At 38.7% G+C, this 21359-nt stretch overlaps 2 protein-coding genes across 2 annotated transcripts; one reads left to right on the forward strand and one right to left on the reverse strand.

Annotated features, from left to right (window-relative positions):
* Positions 1 to 10242: 10242 nt before the first annotated feature.
* On the forward strand, positions 10243 to 13804 carry scg2a (secretogranin II a). Its single transcript, XM_051863629.1, has 2 exons — positions 10243 to 10408; positions 11581 to 13804. The coding sequence occupies exon 2, from the start codon at positions 11588 to 11590 to the stop codon at positions 13457 to 13459; it is 1872 nt and encodes a 623-aa protein (XP_051719589.1). The 5' UTR covers positions 10243 to 10408; positions 11581 to 11587; the 3' UTR covers positions 13460 to 13804.
* A 662-nt stretch (positions 13805 to 14466) lies between these two features.
* Positions 14467 to 20804, reverse strand: ap1s3a (adaptor related protein complex 1 subunit sigma 3a). Its single transcript, XM_051863630.1, has 5 exons — positions 20630 to 20804; positions 18661 to 18839; positions 17129 to 17237; positions 16495 to 16632; positions 14467 to 16298 (listed from the first exon to the last, which is right to left on the reverse strand). The coding sequence occupies exons 1-5, from the start codon at positions 20630 to 20632 to the stop codon at positions 16263 to 16265; spliced, it is 465 nt and encodes a 154-aa protein (XP_051719590.1). The 5' UTR covers positions 20633 to 20804; the 3' UTR covers positions 14467 to 16262.
* Positions 20805 to 21359: the final 555 nt, after the last annotated feature.

Here is a 21359-nt window from a genome sequence, read left to right on the forward strand (position 1 = left end):
GAAATAAAGCACATTTGAATTAAAAATTTAATTGAGAAAGAGAGATGTGTTATCTGTCTTAGGGCTTTGCTCAAATCAAACCCCACTAAAGGCATGTTCACACCAGGGACAATAACTATAATGATAAAGATAAGGTGATGATACATGGGGCAACTTTTTGAGCATTGTTGCTTGGGCACTTTCCCACTGAGAATGAGCAACAAATTTCTATCTGTATACTTATAGATCGGTCATGGGCAATTTTCCAATCAGATCCTCCAATCAGAATGCTAGCAGCCGATCATGTGACTGGCTTCAGAAAAAATTCAAACAAGATGGCGGAGAGTGAACTTAGATCTTTTTACGCTAGTAAGTTGTCATGTGTCAACCCAAAACAGGGAATTTACCTCATTTAATGCTTAAAATACCAACAGATGTCCAATGCATTACAAACACTCAGTACAACTACGTAGAAATAACCTAACAACAACCCAAAACATCCTAGCAACTGCATGGCAACACCCTAGCAACCATCTACAACACTAAAGCAACATTACAGTAGGGAAACATTACTCAGTAATCTAGTTTGGTTTGTCATTATCCCTTCACACTTGTGTTGCACTCTTTCCCCCTTTTCACTTTCTCTTTTTTCCTCATTAAAGCTGATTTATATTCAGCCACACACACATCTGACCTTTGAGTCATTGCTGGCAGCACTGCAAAACACTCTTCTATCTTCCCATCCTCTCTCTTTCTCTCTGTCAGACTGACGTTCTCTTGTTTCTGCTCTCTATGGGCTCCTCCCAGTGTCCTGAGATTACCTGTCAATCACGGGGTCTTGAGAGGTCAGGAGTGCGTCACCAGCGTCTGCATCTGTGACCGTCGTGCCTGAGTTAAACAGACACTTTAATCACAGTTCAGTTTTATGGCTCTTCTTCTGTTTCCTTTTGTTGAGTGGTTTCCTTTCCGTTTCTCATCCCCAAAGGCTTCCCTGAAGGCACACGTGGTCTTCTTACATTTGCTTATCTCTCTCAGAGTCTGTCTTTCTTTGTCTGTTCTTGTCTGCGGAGGTGCGATAAAGAAAAGTGACCTTGTTATGAGAGGCAATCATACGGCAACAACAAGAATCTATCTAAAAGATCTTCAATGCATTATACCCTAATAATATTTTTCACCACTTTGTACACTTGATGACATTAACTTGCAAGTATCTCAAAGCAGAGATGACTTTCAAGTCATTAAATCAAATTGCATAAGTGAATTATAGGAATTGTTTACATAGAAATTAAAATTCAATCATTTACTCACCCTCATTTTTTTCCAAACTTATATAAGTTTCTTTCTTCTGTGTCTTGGCTGCTCTTTTCCATACAATAGAACTCCAAAATGCTCAAAAAAGCACTTATAAGTGGTTTGCACAAATATAATGTGCTATTTCAAGTCTGCTAAAGCCATAATTTTGTTGAACAGCGAACAAAACTTAAAATTAAACAGTACTGCAGCTCTTAAATTTAATTTACATTCATACACATTGAAAAATGGCATGTAAAGACACGTCCATCAGATTTGACATCAGTTTGAATGAACTGGTCACAAATGTGTGAACCAGATTTTTCTTTTTCACATTTTAGGTGAACTATTTGTTTAATAAAACTAAAAGTAATGGACAGATATAGACAACAGCAATAACAAGAGGATAAGTACAACCAAATTGATAGAGCTAGGTTTTGACACAGATAATTTCTATCCCTTAACATGCATTAAATTTACTTTTTCCTTTCTGACGTGATGTGTGTGTGTTTTTCTGATAGCATCTGCCCTGATTAAACATCCATAATCTCAAACAGGAAACTACTCTACTTTTAATGACCGCGTAGGAGGCATCATGGGATATGGAGTCCATTTTAACAATGAAACTGATGGAAATATTGATCAATAATTGAGATGAAGGGAAGGAGAGAGGAAGACAGCACAAATGAGACACACACAGGACTCGTTGACTCAGATCAGAGCGATGATGTGCTGTGGTGAGACTGTGTGTGTGTTGAAGAGGGGAAGTAATTAAATTGTAATGCGTGTTGATCTGTTTAGAGTCCCTCAACGGGCTGCTGCACTTTCCTCAAGATACTGAAACCATCGACCTTCACCCACACACATACATAAACCAACTACACAAAACGCTACACAACACGAGACGGCAGAGAGGGAGAGGAAGACAGAAACCGGAGGAAGTAACTAGAACACAAGAACTGTCTCACAAGAAGAATTATCAGGTGACTGCTGACACACAATACGTCTGTTGAGTTTACATACCTTACAGAATATGTACGATTTTTGCGGGGGGTTTTTAAGACAATTATTTAAAAACTAACATCATAAAATGCCCAAATAAAGCTGTATAACAGATCAGTGGAATAGGCCTACAGTGGTCATTATCGCAAAATAAACATGGTCAGTGTCTGACTGAACATTATTTTGCTATTTACATGGCTTCGCTGGGGGGAAAAAATGGATGTGAAAGATTGAAATATTATTGTGTAATTGTACCTGCATTTTTATCTCAAAGCTTCGCTGAGGGGAAAAAAAAATCCATCACAATCTATAAACGAATCGGTGTACAAAGATAAACACTGCAGCGGCAACTTATTTCTCTGAGGTCAACCGATAACTGACGCAAGATGGCGCCCGTTGTGTTTGAAACGAGAGAGCGCGCGAGTTAGCGGTTTGATACCACATGAAAGTAGCGCCATTATTTTTTTAGTAGGCTACATCGTTTTGGACTGATCTTCATGGCGTTCAAGTCATGTCGAAAAGTATACGAGTTAAACGCGCATGAACGTCACCACAAAGTCGTACCAGCTCGGGATTTTTGTTACGCGTTGGGGGCGTGTCATATTGCAATATTTAGCAGTGACATTGTCAGGCTTTTTATTTACAACAAAATAAGCGAATTCCCTGCACAAAATATAATAATATATAACAATATAATATGTAACGATAAGGTTTACAGTGGCTTCATAAATTAAAAACATCAAAAAGCAAAACACACCTGACGCACATTCTTTGTTCTTCATTTTCTAGAAATAGATTTCTAAAACCTTGCTGTATTTTTGTGTAGTTAATGAAGCGAAGGTACACCGCCATCTTGGTTACTTGAACACACCTGATGTCGTAAACACAACTTCCCACCTGGTAAATACGAACTTCCCAGGAGAACTTGAACGCACCAATAAGCCATCTTGCGTCCTTGTGTTCTCTTACTACATTATCAACAGCAGCTTTGCTGTCCCTTATGAAAATGAACCATGGTTTCTCTACAAATAAAAGCAAAAAACAAAAAAAAAACATGGTTATTAAACAATGGTAACCACGGTTTTGCTACACTAACCATAGTTTAACCATTGTATTTGTAGTAAAACTGTGGGTATACAAATGGTATTCAATCCACTAAGAAAACATGGTTACACATTTACTATAATAAGACCATGGTTAATTTTCGTAAAGGATAGACGACATTAGGAAATCTGACCACTGAATGTTGCGATTGACCAATCAGAATTGAGCATTTCAGAAAGCCAACCCACATGAAAAAATACTATAGTATTTACTATAGTAAACTAAAGTAAATTGGGGTATACTGTATATATTATAGTATTTACAACACTTTGTTAATGAATGCTACAGCATACTGTAGTATTAACTATAGTGAACTGATCAACTGTAATAAATACTGTAGTATACTTTAGTTTTTACTACAGTAAACTGTAGTGTATTCATTGTAGTATAATATACCCTATAGTTGTAGAAAACTTAGTACAGTATTGGGTAAAGTAATTTGTTTATATTACTATAGTTGTTATATTACCACAACAACTATAGAATTACCACAGCGAATTAATTCAAGTGCTTTACTATAGTATGGTTCAAAAACACTATAATATTATTAGTATATTATTATAATATATTTACCTAGTATTTTTTCATGTGGGAAAAAACAAGAACAAACAAATAACTTGAATTGCACACGTTATCCTGTTCATAAGATCACACACTCGGTTTTGGATATCATACATAAAACAAAAAGCTGCAAACAGTCACTGATGCTATAAGGAGGCAAACATGAAGAAGAAAGGGTGTGTCAACTTACAGCCTATGAACAGGAACATTTGTGAAAATGTTGGTAGTTTGTTGTGTGGAATACATCTAAATATTAATGTCAATGCATAATCAACGGCTGAAAAACAAAATGTAATTTACACTTTTGCACAAACTTATGAGCACAACTGTAAATACACAATTTTACCCAATAGAAAATAGCAACTTTTTTGGCATCTCTTTCATAGGCGCACAACACCGTTCGCTCTGATAGAGCGGAAATGTTTTGTGTGTGTCTCAGTGTGGGAGGCACGGTTTGATGCCCAGATACAACTGAGGATTCAGTGAAAATTAGGAGAACATTCAGCGCTGGGGGCCATGGGAAAACAGACAGCTAGAAAGGAGTGATGTATGACAGATAAACAAACATAATCTCCCTCAAATATACACAAAAACAAAATCTTACCAGTTTATCATGTTCTCAATCTCTCTGTTTGTCACTGCACAAATGATATGAATGATGCCTCACATTGTTTCATGAGAACATAAACTGTAAATACCTGACATTAATTGTAGGGTGTTCCTGTGATATTTCATGCTATGAGCTTTGTGTTTTGTCTATTTAAATGTGTTTATTTTCCTACCGCAAGCACTACACAGGGAAATAAACACGAGAAGACATGTCATGCTGAGATGTGTCGCCGCTGAAAGGTTGCACATGCACAAGTGTGTGATCTCCTGTGAAGAAACCTTCAGAGAAAACAACTAACAGGATTAAACAACAACAGACAGTGAGCGTGAGTTTGTATCTGTGTAAGTGGCTTGTAGATGTGGAAAATGTGCAACAGTGTGGGAACAATATGGTTTGATGCATTGCTTTGGCAGTTCCATTTTAAAAGCGGTTTAGCCTAATTTCAGCTTATTGAGAGTACTGCATGTTTTTTGAGCCTTAAAGTGATAGTGCACCCAAAAATAAAAATTCAGTCATCATTTACTCACCCTCATGTTGTTCCAAACCCATAAGACTTTCATTCATCTTCAGAACACAAGCGAAGATATTTTTAATGAAATCTGAGAGATGTCTGTCCCTCCATTGACAGTCCATGCAACTTCCACTTTGATGCTTCAAAAAGTTCATAAAGAGGTCGTAAAACTAATCCATATGAATTGAGCGTTTTAGTCCAAATTTTCTCAAGAGACACGATCGCTTTATATGATGAACAGATTGAATTTAGTTGCTTTTATTCACATATAAACGTTCATCAACGCACACATCAGATATAGTAAACTGAAGCTCAAGCATGTTTGCTTGAAGTGCGAAAACCAATGAGGTTCATACTTGTGTTACGCAGTGCGTTTGAGCTTCTGCAAGAACCAGTGAGGTTCATTCTCGTGTTACGCAGCACGTTTGAGCTTCTGCAAGAACCAATGAGGTTCATACTTGTGTTACGCAGCACGTTTGAGCTTCTGCAAGAACCAGTGAGGTTCATTCTGGTGTTACGCAGCACGTTTGAGCTTCAGCAAGAACCAGTGAGGTTAATTCTTGTGTTACGCAGCACGTTTGAGCTTCTGCAAGAACCAGTGAGGTTCATTCTCGTGTTACGCAGCACGTTTGAGCTTCTGCAAGAACCAGTGAGGTTCATTCTGGTGTTACGCAGCACGTTTGAGCTTCAGCAAGAACCAGTGAGGTTAATTCTTGTGTTACGCAGCACGTTTGAGCTTCTGCAAGAACCAATGAGGTTCATTCTCGTGTTATGCAGCACATTTGAGCTTCAGCAAGAACCAGTGAGGTTAATTCTTGTGTAAAGAAGCACATTTGAGCTTCTGCAAGAACCAATGAGGTTCATTCTCGTGTAAAGAAGCACATTTGAGCTTCTGCAAGAACCAGTGAGGTTAATACTTGTGTTATGTAGCACATTTGAGCTTCTGCAAGAACCAATGTGATTCATTCTCGTGTTACGCAGCACATTTGAGCTTCTGCAAGAACCAATGAGGTTCATTCTCGTGTTATGCAGCACATTTGAGCTTCTGCAAGAACCAATGAGGTTCATACTTGTGTTACGCAGCACGTTTGAGCTTCTGCAAGAACCAGTGAGGTTCATTCTGGTGTTACGCAGCACGTTTGAGCTTCAGCAAGAACCAGTGAGGTTAATTCTTGTGTTACGCAGCACGTTTGAGCTTCTGCAAGAACCAATGAGGTTCATTCTCGTGTTATGCAGCACATTTGAGCTTCAGCAAGAACCAGTGAGGTTAATTCTTGTGTAAAGAAGCACATTTGAGCTTCTGCAAGAACCAATGAGGTTCATTCTCGTGTAAAGAAGCACATTTGAGCTTCTGCAAGAACCAGTGAGGTTAATACTTGTGTTATGTAGCACATTTGAGCTTCTGCAAGAACCAATGTGGTTCATTCTCGTGTTACGCAGCACATTTGAGCTTCTGCAAGAACCAATGAGATTCATTCTCGTGTGTTACGCAGCACGTTTGAGCTTCTGCAAGAACCAATGGGGTTCATTCTTGTGTAAAGCAGCACATTTGAGCTTCTGCAAGAACCAATGTGATTCATTCTCGTGTTACGCAGCACGTTTGAGCTTCTGCAAGAACCAATGAGGTTTGTTTTTCTGTTTATTTTTGCTGATCAATGTTTATATGTGAATAAATGCCTAAATTAAATCTGCTCATCATATAAAGCGATTGTGTCTCTTCAGAAAATTTGGACTAAACCGCTCAATTCATATGGATTATTTTTAAAATCTCTTTATGAAAGATGACAGAATGCTCATTTTTGGGTGGACTAACGCTTTAAGACAACATCAGTCTTGTGGCAATACTTTCAAAACAGTGTGTATTTAACATTTATTTCTAAACAAAGCTTTCCCTCATCCATGCAATTTCCAGAGCATTACTGTAAACGCAATTTTGTGTGATTAGTTGGCAATTTTCTGTGGTAATCAACAGCAATCAACAGGATGCTCCATTCTTTTAATGTACTTTACATCTCTGGAGGGTTTTTTTCTGTGCATCTCAGTGGGCAATTTAACCTTTTTGCAGGATGCCATGAAGCTTTGGTTGTCTTTGGATGTCTTTTTATTTGATTTAAGAAAACATCAGCTGTCATTACGCTAATGTTGGTGTCAATTTATCTGCCTGTTACCTTTTATTTTATTTTGTTGCATTGTATCAAGCTTTTGCTTAAGTGCATGCTGCATTATGTATGTTAGCATCAAGCAAACTAATGCAATTTGTACCAAAGTTACAATCTACTTGCATATTGTGCATCTTTCAAACAATGGAAAACATCCCTAGATAACCAAGGCTTTATGCAATCCTCTGAAACTAGCAAAAAATAGCAGCTATAACATTTTGGTGGGGCTCAAGAAAATTACATGAAAATGTTTCCATTGTGAGATCTGCTTGTACTCGTCTACTTAACAAAACATTAAAGGGGACCTATTATGCTTTTTTCCATGTTCATCTTTCTTTAGTGTGTAATGTTGCTGTTTGAGCATGAAAAAGCTCTGCAAAGTCCCTCCAGCAGGAGTTATTCTCTATATCAGTGTCAGTGTTTCTGAACTCACTGAAACGCCTCCATTGAGTTTTCTTCCGGGAACGAACACGTCACAATATTCCTCATTTAAATAATTCCCGCCCAAGGCATACGCAAAATAAAGAGGCGGAGCCTGGTTGAGTTAGTTATTAGTGTGTTGAAACTTGCGGTTATGGTAAGGGGCGGGATATTTCCCAAACACACTCAAAGCAGTTGACCAATCACAACAAACTGTTCCAGTCGACCAATCAGAGCGCAGTGTGCTTTTCAGAAGGGGGGGCTTCATAGAGACAGGAACTAAACAGAGAGTTACTGACAGACTGGGAAGAGAGGAGCTGCAACAACGACAAATGAGGAAAATAATGTGTTTTTTGAACATTCAAGCATGAAAACCTAGTCTAGTAGAGCTTAAAAACAAAATCAAGGCTTTGTAAAAGGGCATAATATGGCCTCTTTAAAAATTTGTTTTGCAAGACAAATTTCACCATAGACACTTTACTGTTTATTTCTGAACTTCCACGTAGTAAGCAGATGAATATAAAGCAACACTCCAGCTCGAGGCCGCCTCAAACCACACATATGCAGATGTGTTTGTGTGCTGCTCTGTGTTTCTCTTCCATCCTCTGTCAATATGATTTGTCCTCTAAAATATTCAATGCATCCGTCATGCTGTATTCAGAATCAGCCAGAGGAGAATAAACTGTTTACAGCCCATAAACACACTTACATAACAAAAAAGGTAAATGGAGCACACACACACACACACACACACAGAATGTCTATATGAATTGTTTACTGAAGCCATAATGTGCAGGACAGATGAAAATAAAGGTGCAGTAACAACAATGGTGCACCTGCACACACACACACACACACACACACATCTGAACAGCTCCGAGCTTCAGACACATACAGAGGAACTGTATTATTGCTCCTGTATGTAACAGAAGACAAGTTGAGGTGAGACTCGATGCAATAAAAAAAGATGAAAATAAATGCTTGATTGTAGTTGTGGCACAATCAGTATCATCATGCTGAACTCTCTCTGTGTGTACAGTCTAATTCAAGAGGTCTTGAATCAGACTATGAATGGTAGTCGGCCACCCACAGCAGCAGAGTGGATTTCTGAATGAAAGAGTCTCCCTCCTACCGACTCTTGACACACTGCCAAACACACGCTCACTTCAGAAAATGAGCTGCCAGCCACACAGAACCAGAGCCAACGGCCAACCCCGTCCCAGACGCACGTCACTTCCCATCAAAACACACGCAGTCAGACACCAACTCCACTCCTGTCTTACTCTCCCTGTCTCACACATCTCATCCCTCTCCCCTCCTCTGCGGCTCTCCGCTGGTGACTCATCCTTCGACAGACGCTTTACAGATGAAGTCAAATCAACATGACCAGAAGCCACCCAGTTCTGACACACAACAACAACAGATGTCTGTGTGCATGTGAGAGAGATAGAAAAAGATGCATTTGGTTTATGGTATAGCTCATTTTCAATATGCTTAAAAGGATTAAATAGCTTTTTTGGCACAAAAGCAGCTACTGTGTTCCCTGTGATCAAATAAAAGATGAGCTAAAGAGATCATTCTAGAAAGCAAAGTACCATCGCTCTTAAATAATCGGCTATTCATAATATCACAATTAAACTCGAGAGCATCCACTTCACATGATAAGAGGAGGTCATAATGAGAGGGTTCACTTCAATGAAACCTCTAATCAGAGAGGTTGTTAGGTGCTCACGTGCTTCTTTGCAAACCATTACCATGGTAATCATAGTTTGCACCAAAATATATTCATGCTATATATTCAAGTTTAATAGCTAATTTTTTTAATAAAATCAAAGTGAAACCAATGTTACAACAGTCATAAGTTAATTGCAATTACCATGTTAAATTAATTACTAATGAGGATGATGATGGGGAAAATAGTGGAACACTTTAAAAAATGCTGGGTTAAAAATAACCCAAGTTGGGTTAAAAAATTGACAAACCCAGCAGTTGGGTTAAATGTTTGACCCAATCTGCTGAGTAGTTTTATTTAACTCAACTATTGTTTAAAAATTACTATATTGCTCACTTAAAATGAACCCAAAATAGGTTGGAAATTAACATTTATTAATATGTTTAATAGAATAACATTTATTAATAAGTTTAATATACAATAATTAAATAATAAACATTTATTAAATTGCTTATTAATAAATGTTCACCTAATTATGTGTCTGATTTTTAATTTCCAACATACTTTGGGTTCATTTTAAGCAAGCCATATAGTAATTTTCAATCAATAGTTGAGTTAAATAAAACTGCCCAGCAGGCTGGGCAAACATTTAACCCAACCGCTGGGTGTAAAACAACCCAAATGCTGGGATTGTCCATATTTAACCCAACTTAGGTTGTTTTTAACCCAGCATTTTTTAGAGAGAATTTTTGTAAGGGATCACCCATCTTGATGTAAAAACAACCAAAATGAATGAGAAGAATTCAAGGTTGTGCATAAAACCATTAATTTTGAGTTTGTCTGTTAAATAAATATTCTTGAATTGCCTGGAGTGCGTGTGCTTGTGTGTGTGTGCACGCGCGTATGTGTGTGTGGCCGGTTTTGCGTATGTTGTTTCAGTGACGCACGAATCAGGTGGCGTCTCTTATAACGGGCGGAGCTGTCCGCGGTGCTGACGAGAGAGATATTCCGTGCTCGTGCTCAGCCATAAACACACCGAGAGCGCGAGAGAGATGCGCAACGTACTCACGACTCCCCGTTAAAACAGAGCAAAAGCAAAGGTAAGAGGGCTTTTGCCTTTAAACACTCATTTGTGTGTTCTTTTGAACCGAATACATCACTGTTATGTCTATTTAGTCTCTTTGGAAACGCGTATAGACTTTTTTCGTTATATCAGCAACCTGCTGCGCGCAACCGTGAGACGCGTCAAGGCGCGTTCCAACAAGACGCGTTCATAAACAGCACGAAAGTTTAACAAAGGGAATTCAACAAAGTTTAACAAAATTAGCTTATTGCGTGCTTATTGTTATTTAAAAGCTTTCTTATGTTCATTTTAATTCGACAACGAACATTTAGAAGCAAACCTGACGGAAAACATATAGTTCTACATACTATATTTCCACTTAAAAGCAAGTATAAACATGCAAGTAAAAAAGATTGAAGCAATCAGGATGCCGTGCTCCGGGCTCTCTCCTCCTCTCCGTTTGACGGCACTTTGCGGTTCAACAGCAGTGCGGATCCTCGCGCGGTCTCCCGTAGCAACGGGGTATGACTCATTTAGTCGCGGCAGCAATTTAGAAACTAATGAGATTTTCAGCGCAGGGTGCGCGCGCGCTCTCTGAGTGCTCCGCAAACACTCATCAACAGGCTTTCAACAGATGTCATCGAGAGAAATACAAACAGAGCGAGACCTAGACTGTGATGGTCTATTAGGCATTGTAAACAAGACTGCAATAACTCATCAATGGTAGATCTTTGTTACAAGATAAAGGAATAGTTAATTAAATATTGTGTCATTGTTTACTCACCCTCATGTCATTACAAACCTGTATGACTTTCTTTCTTTCCTCTGTGAGACACAAAAGAACTGATTTTGTCTGTACATTGAAAGTAAACAATATTGACTTTCATTGTATTGAGGTTTGCAATGACATGAACAATTAACGTGCATGAAATTGCAAACGTATCTGTGTTTGTACATGTGCTGTACACTCAGAAAAAAATACAAAAGCAGTCACTGGGGTGGTACCTTTTCAAAATGTACAACTTTGTACCTTATTGACCCTTAAAGGGTCCATATTATTACCTTAAAGGTACATATTAGTACCTAAATGGTACATTTTAGTACCTTTTGAAAGGGTCCTGCCCGAGGGCCAGCATTTGCATCTTTTTTTTTTCCATGAAAAACTGTCTGACTCACCATCTCTCATCTTTCCCTCCCTCCCGCTCTCAGGTAAATCATGTCGTCATCATCTAGATGCTGTGCAACAGGGGTGTTCGTCCTCCCCTCGCTCCTACTTCTGCCCCTTTTCCTTTCTCTTGTTTTCGGAGTTCAAGGGGCCACACTAAGAGAGCATCGCCTGAGTGGAACTGAACCCGTCTCTTACGGACCTGCATCCCAGATCCGTCCTCCTCCGAGTGCTGAGATGCTCAGAGCTCTACGCTACATCCAAAGCCTCAGCCAGAGAACCCCATCCGATCCCCTTTCCGACGAGCGTCAGCCGGATCAAGAAGAGGACGACATGGAGAGCATCCGTTCAATGCTACAACTGGCAGCTCCTGGCCGGATGGATAGAGGCATGGAGGAGAGAGAGGAGGAGAGGGACAACACTCAAGAGTTGCTTCAAGCCGTGCTTAAGACACTACAACAGACTGAGGAACACATGGTGCCCCAGAAGGTCACTGCAACTCAACCTCGATACGCCATCCCTCAGAAAATGCCTCAGAAGGTCATTGCAACTCAACCTCGATATGCCATCCACCCCTTCCCAAGACCAAAACAACAATTAGAGGTGGAAACGTCTTCTGAGAACTATGGGAGGACCTCATGGGCCGATCCAGATAGCCGGAGACGACACAGGCAGTATCCACTTATGTTTGAGGATGAGGAGGATCAGGAACAGCCGCTCAAACGGACCAACGAGAATGCGGAAGAACAGTACACACCCCAGAAACTGGCGACCCTTCAGTCTGTGTTTGAGGAACTGAGTGGAATCTCCACAACTAAGGCTAAGAGCAAACGGGATGATGTTGAAGAAGATGATGAGGATGAGGATAACGACTTGTACGGGCAGAGGAAGATGGTCTTGGAGGACATCATGGGAACAGATGAATGGGCACCTCTGGAGGAGCAAATAGAGACCGAAGAAGAAGAAAGAGAGAGGCATGGTTTTGATCGTGACCTTGAGGATGATGACCAGGAGGAGGAGGAGGAGGAGGAGGAGGATGATGTCAAAAGATCCAACCAATCCAATTGGTTCCAGACAGGAAAAGAGGAGGAGCCTGAGGACATCGCAAAGCTTATGGACTACTATCTTCTGCAAGTCCTTAAAAAGAAAGAGCAGGAGCAGCAGAAAAGACAAGAGGCCAGCAAGAGCGAGCAAGAAAGCGACCGAGAGGTGGAGAAAAAAGATGTGGATGAAGACGAAGATGATGAGGATGAGGAGGAGTACGAGGAGGAGAGGGAAATTAAGCCTATGCACAACACATTCCCCGAGTCTTTGTCCCAGATAATCAAAATCTCACAGAAGCTTCGGATCCCACCAGAGGAAGTCCTTGAGCTTCTTCAAAACGAGAGGCGGAAGAATCTACTCGGAATCCCGGCACAGTCGCATACACCCTACGCAACCGCTCACAAGGCTTTCGCTGCAGCACCTCACCGGCGGCCTTCCGAGACATCGGAGGGCAACAGAGTCGCCCAGGACATACTGAGCATCCTTGAGCTGGTAAATGCAGTGCAGCAGAACGACAAACGGCCGACGCAACCAAACACATCACGTTATTATGAGAGGGAAACCAGCAAGGATGATTATGACAACACCGCTGGCGAGGAAGACGAACTGGCCAATTACTTGGCTTCGGAAATGCTCTCACAGGGACAGAGGCGTCCGACGCCCATGCGTGACGAGGATCAACGCGTATATGGTAATCTCGAACGTGCCGTCCAGGACTACTTAGATAAAAGCACGCCAGAAAAAAGAACCGCGGAGCACGAGGACACGGCCATGGGATTAGATAACAACACAATGCTGCAAATCCTGAGGTATCTGGAACCAGAGAGCGACAACACCGATGAAACAGACTCTGAGGGAAAAACAGTCCCTGAAATGTAGATGTGTAGATTACATTCATTGTTTGAATTGTCAATATAATAAAGTATTTTGAAACAAATATATTCCCCAACTGCGTTTAGTCAATGTAGTGCTCCAGCTTTTCTCATTTTGTGTTCTGTATAGTGCAAAATAAAGAGTATTTTAGTAAACCCGATTAACTTGTTTCTTAGTTAGTGACTGGAACAATGTAAAAAGTCACCGGCTTTACCTCTTCAACATATGAACACACACAGTTTTTCTCCCTCTTAAAGACGCTGTGTTTTCAGTCGGTCAGTAGCCTATCTTGTGCGTGTGATGAGGTCATGTGTGATGTGGCAGAGGTAAATAAAGCATTTGTTCACACCACGGTCCTCTGTTTGTGTAATGTTTCTCACACTGCCGAGCAACCTTGGCAACCTTTGCATGACATGAAATCTTTGTTAATATTGTTTTAAATCAAAACTCATTTAGAGGTTTTGTTTCAGCATACATGCAAGATTTATTGAAGTAAAAACCATTTAGTTCAGTTGGATGACGGACGCTACAGTAATAAACTGCTCCATATACAGCATGAGCTGCGGTTGGGAGTCAGATTTCATTTATCATGTGACAAGAGTAAGGAGAGAGCTTGTTTCCGCCACGGAATAATACAATTTAAAATTTAATTGTGACTTTATATCTCATAATTCTGACTTTTTTCTCGCAATTGAGAGTTTACATCTCGCAATTCTGACTTCAGCAAGTCAAAATTGTGAAGTATAAACAATTGCGAGTTATAATGTCAGAATTGTAGGATATAAACTCGTAATTCTGACTTTTTTTCTTGCAATTCTGACTTTCTTCTCGCAATTGCAAGTTTATACCTCAGAATTGCGAGGTATAAACTCGCAATTTCGAATTATGTCAGAATTGCAATTTAAACTCACAATTGTGTTATACCTCAGAATTGTGGGATATAAACAGTAAGATTCCGACTTTTTTCTTGCAATTCTGACTTTTTTTTCTTGCAATTGTGAGTATGAATTTCTCAATTCTGACTTTATTTCTCAGAATTGCAAGCTATAAAATCGCAATTGCGAGTTATAAAGTCAGAATTGAGGGATATAAAGTCCTAATTCTGACTTTTTTCTTGCAATTGAGAGTTTACATCTTGCGAGATATAAAAAATTGCAAGTTATAATGTCAGAATTGCAGGATATAAACTCTGAATTCTGACTTTTTTCTTGCAATTCTGACTTTTTTTCTTGCAATTCTGACTTTTTTTCTTGCAATTCTGACTTTTTTTCTCAGAATTGCGAGGTATAAACTTGCAATTGCGAGTTATGTCAGAATTGTGATTTAAACTCGGAATTGCGGGATATAAACTCATAATTCTTACTTTTTTTCTCGCAATTCTGAATTTTTTTCTCAGAATTGTGAGATATAAACTCACAATTGCGAGTTAAAAAGTCAAATTCTGAGGAGAAAAAAAAGTCTTTTTGCGAGTTTATATCTCACAATCCTGACTTTATAACTCGCAATTACGAGAAAAAAAGTCAGAATTGTGAGATAAAAGTTGCAATTACCTTTTTATTTTTTATTCAGTGGCAGAAACAAGCTTCCATTGATGACTGACAAGACAATGGCAGAAGATTTGGTGCGCAACAGATCCCGAGAGTCATTGACAAATATCTTGTAAAATTGTGCGTTCAGTACCGCTGCTCCCTAGACAAAGAGTACGCGTGACCACGAGTTTGAAAGCGAAAGTAAAAAGCGAGCATGCATTTAAAAGCGGTGTTGTCGCAAATTTTTATAGCATGTGAAAATTTCCTCACCATGACATCCCTTCTTTATTTATACTACTACAATTCACACATTCTCAAAAAACCAAAAATTGCTATTAAAAAGCATTTTGATATTTATTTAAAAAAAAAAAAAAAAATTACATATTTGGTTCAATAGCTTGGGCAGTCCTCACAAAAAGTAATTTTTTTTTTTTTTTCAGATGAAACATAAACATTTGTTCCTTTCAGTTTTAGTTCAAAACAAGACAATCTAAGATCTGTCTCAGAGTTATTGATTGTCAGCCAGCAAAGAAAAATACAAATTTATCTCACAGTAAGAAGAAACCTGAGGGTTAATGTCACAGCGTAGTCAAAAGGTTAAAAGGTATGGGGTCGGTTAAGATTTTTTAATGTTTTTAAAGTCTCTTCTGCTCCTCAAGGCTGCATTTATTTGGTCAAAAATACAGTAAAAACCATAATATTATTACAGAAACTGTTGTACTGCACTAAAATAACTGTTTAATGTTTGAGGATATTTTGAAATGTAATTTATTCCTGTGATCAAAGCTGAATTTTCAGCATCATTACTCCAGTCTTCAGTGTCACATGATCCTTCAGAAATCATTCTAATATGATGATTTGTTATATATATAATTTTTAGGATTCTATAATGAATAGAAAGTTTAAAAGAACAGCATTTATTTGAAACAGAAATCTTTTGTAACATTATAAATGTCATCTTTGATCAATTTAATGCATCCTTGCTGAATGAAAGTATTAATTACTTTTAAAAAAATCTTACTGACCCCAAAATTTTGAACGCTAGTGTACATGAGTGTATATCTCCCTTTCTGAATGTCTATAACCAAAAATTGTGATACATTTGATTATAAACCCCTATAATTTAATAATAGTATTCTCACAATCTCAAAAGTTGAGATGCTGCATAATGCAAAGTGCTGCTGTTTCAGTGTAGTGGCTTTGAATGGAAACTTATGAAGTTCTTGTTATTGTGTCTTTGAAGACTGAGATGATGGCTGTGATTATCTGAAGATGTTCCTTCAGTATGTTGGTTTGTTTATATACTCCTCCATTGTCTGTCAAAAATAAACACAAAGCACAATATCTCTTAGTTATCCATAGTAAGAATTAAATACATACATTCATGATGATACTCATCCGTAATAATTTATTAGGTCAAGCAGGTTGTCATCTTATCAAACTTCCCTATAGAAGTCCTCATAAAACATGGAAACCAGTGTCTGTGTGTGTGTGTGTGTGTGTGTGTTTCACCTCCTGAAGAGAATCTGACTCCTCCATCGATTTGGCCACAGATGCTTTGGATGTTTCCTGCACCTCTCCACCAATGACAAACTCATCCAGGATAAAGTAAGCCTTCTCAAAGTTAAAAATTATGTCTAATTCACACACCTGCAACACACAAACATATATAAATACAGACACCAAAAACCTAAATTCAAGATTCAGAAAACACATCAACATGCTCTTGATTACATCACAAAAACTTCCCAAGAAGTAATATTACTCTGAACTATACTGTATATGCCATAACAAACCCACCTAGACTACTGTTCAAATGTTTTGAGAGTTTTTAAAAAGTTTTTAAAAATCTCTTATCCTCACCAAAGCTGCATTTATTTGATTAAAAATACAGTGTCACATGATCCTTCAGAAATCATTCTAAAATGATGATTTGCTGCTCAAGAAACCTTTTCTAAATATTATAAACGTTTAAAACAGTTGTTCAGCTTAATATTTTTGTGGAAATCATGATATCTTTTTTCAGGATTCTTTGAAATCAATTTTAATATCACTTTTGATTAATTTAATGCATCCTCGCTAAATAAAAGCATTCATTTCTGACCCCAAACCTTTGAACGGTAGTGTACATGACCCTAAACCTTACATTGCCAAAGTACTGATCCAGCAGCTCGACGTATCTGTGCAGAAGCTCCAGCGTGAGCAGCTCATTGTCCTCTTCTTCCAAACCACAGCAGAAATACAGACTCGCATACCTGCAGGACAGAGGTCAGAGGTCAAGGTAACCATTCTGAGTGCATAAAACACAAACTGACTGCAATGTCACTGGGTTTCACAGAGGTGACTAAATGTTTTTACATACAACACACACACAATCATAGGCTGATCTGGGATCAGTACACTCTTAAAAACACAATTTTCTATGGTTCTTTTCTTACCAAGAACAATATTTGGTAGGGCTTGGACAATAAATCGTTGCAATAAATCGAGAAACGATTCTGGATCGATTCCGAGATTTTCCGAATGCATTGCGATTCTCTTTCGAATCGATTCTGAGCTTAGTTTGTAACAGCAGATGGCACTGCGTGCTTTAGAAACAGTCTACAAAATAATCCCTTCTATAAAATAATCATTCATAAAGTTTGAAAAGGTTAAAGTGAATCACAAGGGTGTTTGCAGTGGGCTGTTTACATTAATCTCACGTCATAAAAGCATTCTGAGGTGCAAGAACATTCTCAGACTCAGCCGAACGCACGAGCGCTCTTCTTTGTGAGCATTTGATTACGCGGTTAAAAACTAGCCTAGAGCATCATCTGCTGTTAAAACTAAGCTTAGAATCGATTCGAGAGAGAACTGCGATGCAATCAGAACATCTCAGAATCGATTCAGAATTATTTCTCGATTTATTGCAACAATTTATTGTCCCAACCCTAATATTTGGCTGAATATGGTTCTTGAGTTTGTTTTCTAAGGAACCTTTACAAGTAAAGGCTTTTGTATGAAACTTAAAGTCACCATGAAATCAAAATAGACAATTTTTGTTTTGTTTTTTTAATTCATGTGCCTCATAATCTTTAATGAAAATAACTTCCCCTCCCTCTTGCAGCTCATCTCTTCTCTGATGATGCGTTTACTAGCGTGAGGGCGGGGCAACCTGTCAATCACATGTGATCCACCAATAGCAAACCACAACCATCCAATCAATTCCACATTGGACAAAATCAAGCCCCGCCCAACATTTGTTCTTGTTTGAAAAGCCATTTCACTCAGATACACATCAAAAAGGGAAGAAATTATTTCTTTGCATCCTTTATTTCTCAGTGTCTACTTCTACAATGCAAAGTTCCCTTCATGTAGTAAAGCAGAAGTACAGAACTGCAACAACACTGATGAATCATGTGCAAATGTTTGCTCTGCACGTCAAATGCTCTAGATGTTTCATGTTAGTATCTTCAGACTGCTGAAATACTATACTTTAATCATGTGCAAAGATCTGAAAAAGGTACACACACACTCTCTATTTGACTGTAAACGCAGCACAATGCTTTAGGGCTTGATGGCTGATCATTAACTTGGCTCAAAGGTTGTGTTAAATTATTCTATGGGAGAGAGCAGCCGAGTTACAGAAAGCATTGTAATGAAGAAGAAAAAACATAAGATAAGAAGGTGACCTCTGACCTTCTGTAGACGATCTTCAGATCCCTCCACTGCAGGAAGTTGCAGGCCTTTGGCGGTCTCGCCAGCACCATCTGCGTGACGTCTCTTATGATCTTCTTCTTGTCACGATCGCTGAGAGCCGTGAACCATTTCTGCAGCCGCAGTTTCCCCTGACGGCTGAACAGCAACAGGAAACGCATCTACAGCGGAGATGCAAATTAATTTCTCCGGAAAATGTCTGAAAACTTCATTAAGCTGCTTTTGAAAATGTGATAAACTACAGCGTGAAGTATTGACCTGAATACAGCAAAACACACACATAGATGAAGAACCACCTGCTTTGTCATTATCAGAATGTCAAACAACGGAGGACTATCACAGTTAAAGTATAACTAGGAGTAATAATTAGGGTAATTGTGTGCTGACACACACACTCTCTCACACACACACCTTTCCGGTAGCATAGAAAAGCACAGAGCGTAAGACTCCTCACCGAGACCCCAGTGGGAATCTGTGTTTGACATTTTAAGACTGTTGCCAAGAGCCTGCATCCCTGTTAACACCAAACACACACACACACACACACACACACACACACACTCATGCTGGGTTTTCATGTTTTATGGGGACATCCCATAGGCCTAATGATTTTTATACTGTACAAACTGTATATTCTATACCCTAACCCTAACCCATCACAGAAAACTTTCTGCATTTTTAGATTTTCAAAAAACATCACTAACACCGTGTCTACACCGGACGCGACCGTTGTCACTCGCATTGCAACAATCCACCATATTTTTTACAAATACTACACTTGTTGTACCACGAACTGTAGTTTTAAGGGTGTTTTAGGTGAGAATGTATTTGTTTAGACCTGAAATATGTGACTCATATTTAATCATAGCACCTATTTTACAATTTGTTACGACGTTTTCGGAGATGCGAGCCGTTCAGTGCTTGTGTACCCGCCGAGAACAGCTTCATCTCGGCCAGTGCTTCAGGGATTCGCCGCTGGCTCTTATAGTGGTTAAACATGAGATATAATTCATTTTGAGTACTTAAAATGTTTAATCTTTGGTCTTATTAATCTATTACTTGTTCCAGAGGAAATTGAAATGGGCTATGTTAAATTTAATAATTTAATATTAATCATTAAACTGGCTGTGTCATTACCGACACATCAAACCTAGCTGCATTCATGATTTTATAATCGAATATTTAAAAATTAATTTCTCACACTGCAGGACCATTTGAAAAGGCAAAAAGTTTATTTAAAATTGTGAAAAACTGAAATGTTGACCAGTTATATTTCATTTATAATTTCAATAAATGACAATATAATAAATAATATTCATATACATCTTTATAACCTAAAATCTTGATGCTGATAAATAAAAAGCAGGTTGAGCATGACACTAACAAATACCAAGGTCATGGGTTCGATTCTCAGGAAACTCTGTATTGCTAAAGTTTGAATGCACTTACTTTGCACTAATGCATCTGACAAATGCATACAACAAAAATAATTACTACACACATAAACAAAACTGCTTTTTTAGACTAAAAATACTCTGTATGAATCATTTCACCTTTAACGACGTCCTCAAATGAAGTGTAGTTTACATACACACAGTTAGGCATTTCTCACTAGGAACATGAAACTGCAAACTGGTGTTACTAACCAAGAAAAGAGATAAAAGCAACAAATGCACCTTTGTCTTCCCGATACAAAAAGGAAATACAAATGTCCCTCTTATCAGCAAAAGAACAGTGTTTGTGTGCAGTAAAACACAACAAAAGGTCGCGTATAAGGACAGATCCCAGACAAACAGCTCTACAGAAGGAAAACACAAAGCTCTATCTGACCGCAGCCTGACACTCTGACTCTTATTTTATAGTTTTGATCTGTTTGTGATGTTAATGCAAGAAAATCACAGCAACAATGACAACAAGACAATAAATGATCACAGCACACGTGTGACCTCACCATCCTGAGACGCCAGACTTCAAAAGTCCTACACGACCCTGTGTGGATTTCTGCACGGGTTCATGTCCAGCTGTTAAGGGCGCGTCGCAGCAGCTCAGCCGGGACACTCTCACCTCGCCCCGGTGCTGTTGTGTTTCTGCTCGCGCACAGGTGTGCACCAATCACAGGCGCGCGCGGCCAGCAGAGGGCGTGGCCGAGATGTGCGCGCGTCTGTATCTGGTTCACACCTGCAGCTTTACCTGGTCAGGTGTAGCGAGGACAATCTTCTTTCCACTACAGTAAATTCTCCTGAGATATTTTAAAATAGGATTTGATAATTAACGATTTTCATGTGTTGCTAACCTCCTGTGGCCCAGCCAAACAAAAACAATATAATCTAAACATTATAAACGTATTACAAGGCACTAAATGTTTTATTGCCGCTATTTTAAGTGTATGAGAATGTCCTGTGTTTATTATCATAGGTCTATATATAGGCTAGAGGTATAATAAATGGTGTTATATTCATTTCATATGTCAGGTCTCCTCATTCTGAACAAAATTACCTCAAGAACCACTGCTGTCAATCAAACCGTTCGTTAACTTGAGACAATAATTATCAAAACAGATGTTAACTCTTATGGAGATCCGGTAATAAGTGGCGCTATAACAGTTGTAAAGGTGAAAATTATAAATGTCTATGGTAAATTAGCTGAAATTGCTGGAAATGGTGTTTTTCATGTCTTGTTTA

The sequence above is a fragment of the Ctenopharyngodon idella genome, chromosome 15 (assembly GCF_019924925.1).
Source record: "Ctenopharyngodon idella isolate HZGC_01 chromosome 15, HZGC01, whole genome shotgun sequence".
Taxonomy (NCBI): Eukaryota; Metazoa; Chordata; class Actinopteri; order Cypriniformes; family Xenocyprididae; genus Ctenopharyngodon; species Ctenopharyngodon idella.

Coding starts and splice junctions, on each gene's coding strand:
- scg2a (XM_051863629.1), top strand. CDS start 11,588: ATGTCGTCATCATCTAGATGCTGTGCAACAGGGGTGTTCGTCCTCCCC.
- ap1s3a (XM_051863630.1), bottom strand. Junction 16,633..17,128: donor TGGATCAGTACTTTGGCAAT/GTAAGGTTTAGG, acceptor TGTGTGTTGCAG/GTGTGTGAATTAGACATAAT. Junction 16,299..16,494: donor AGTCAGATTCTCTTCAGGAG/GTGAAACACACA, acceptor TATTTTTGACAG/ACAATGGAGGAGTATATAAA.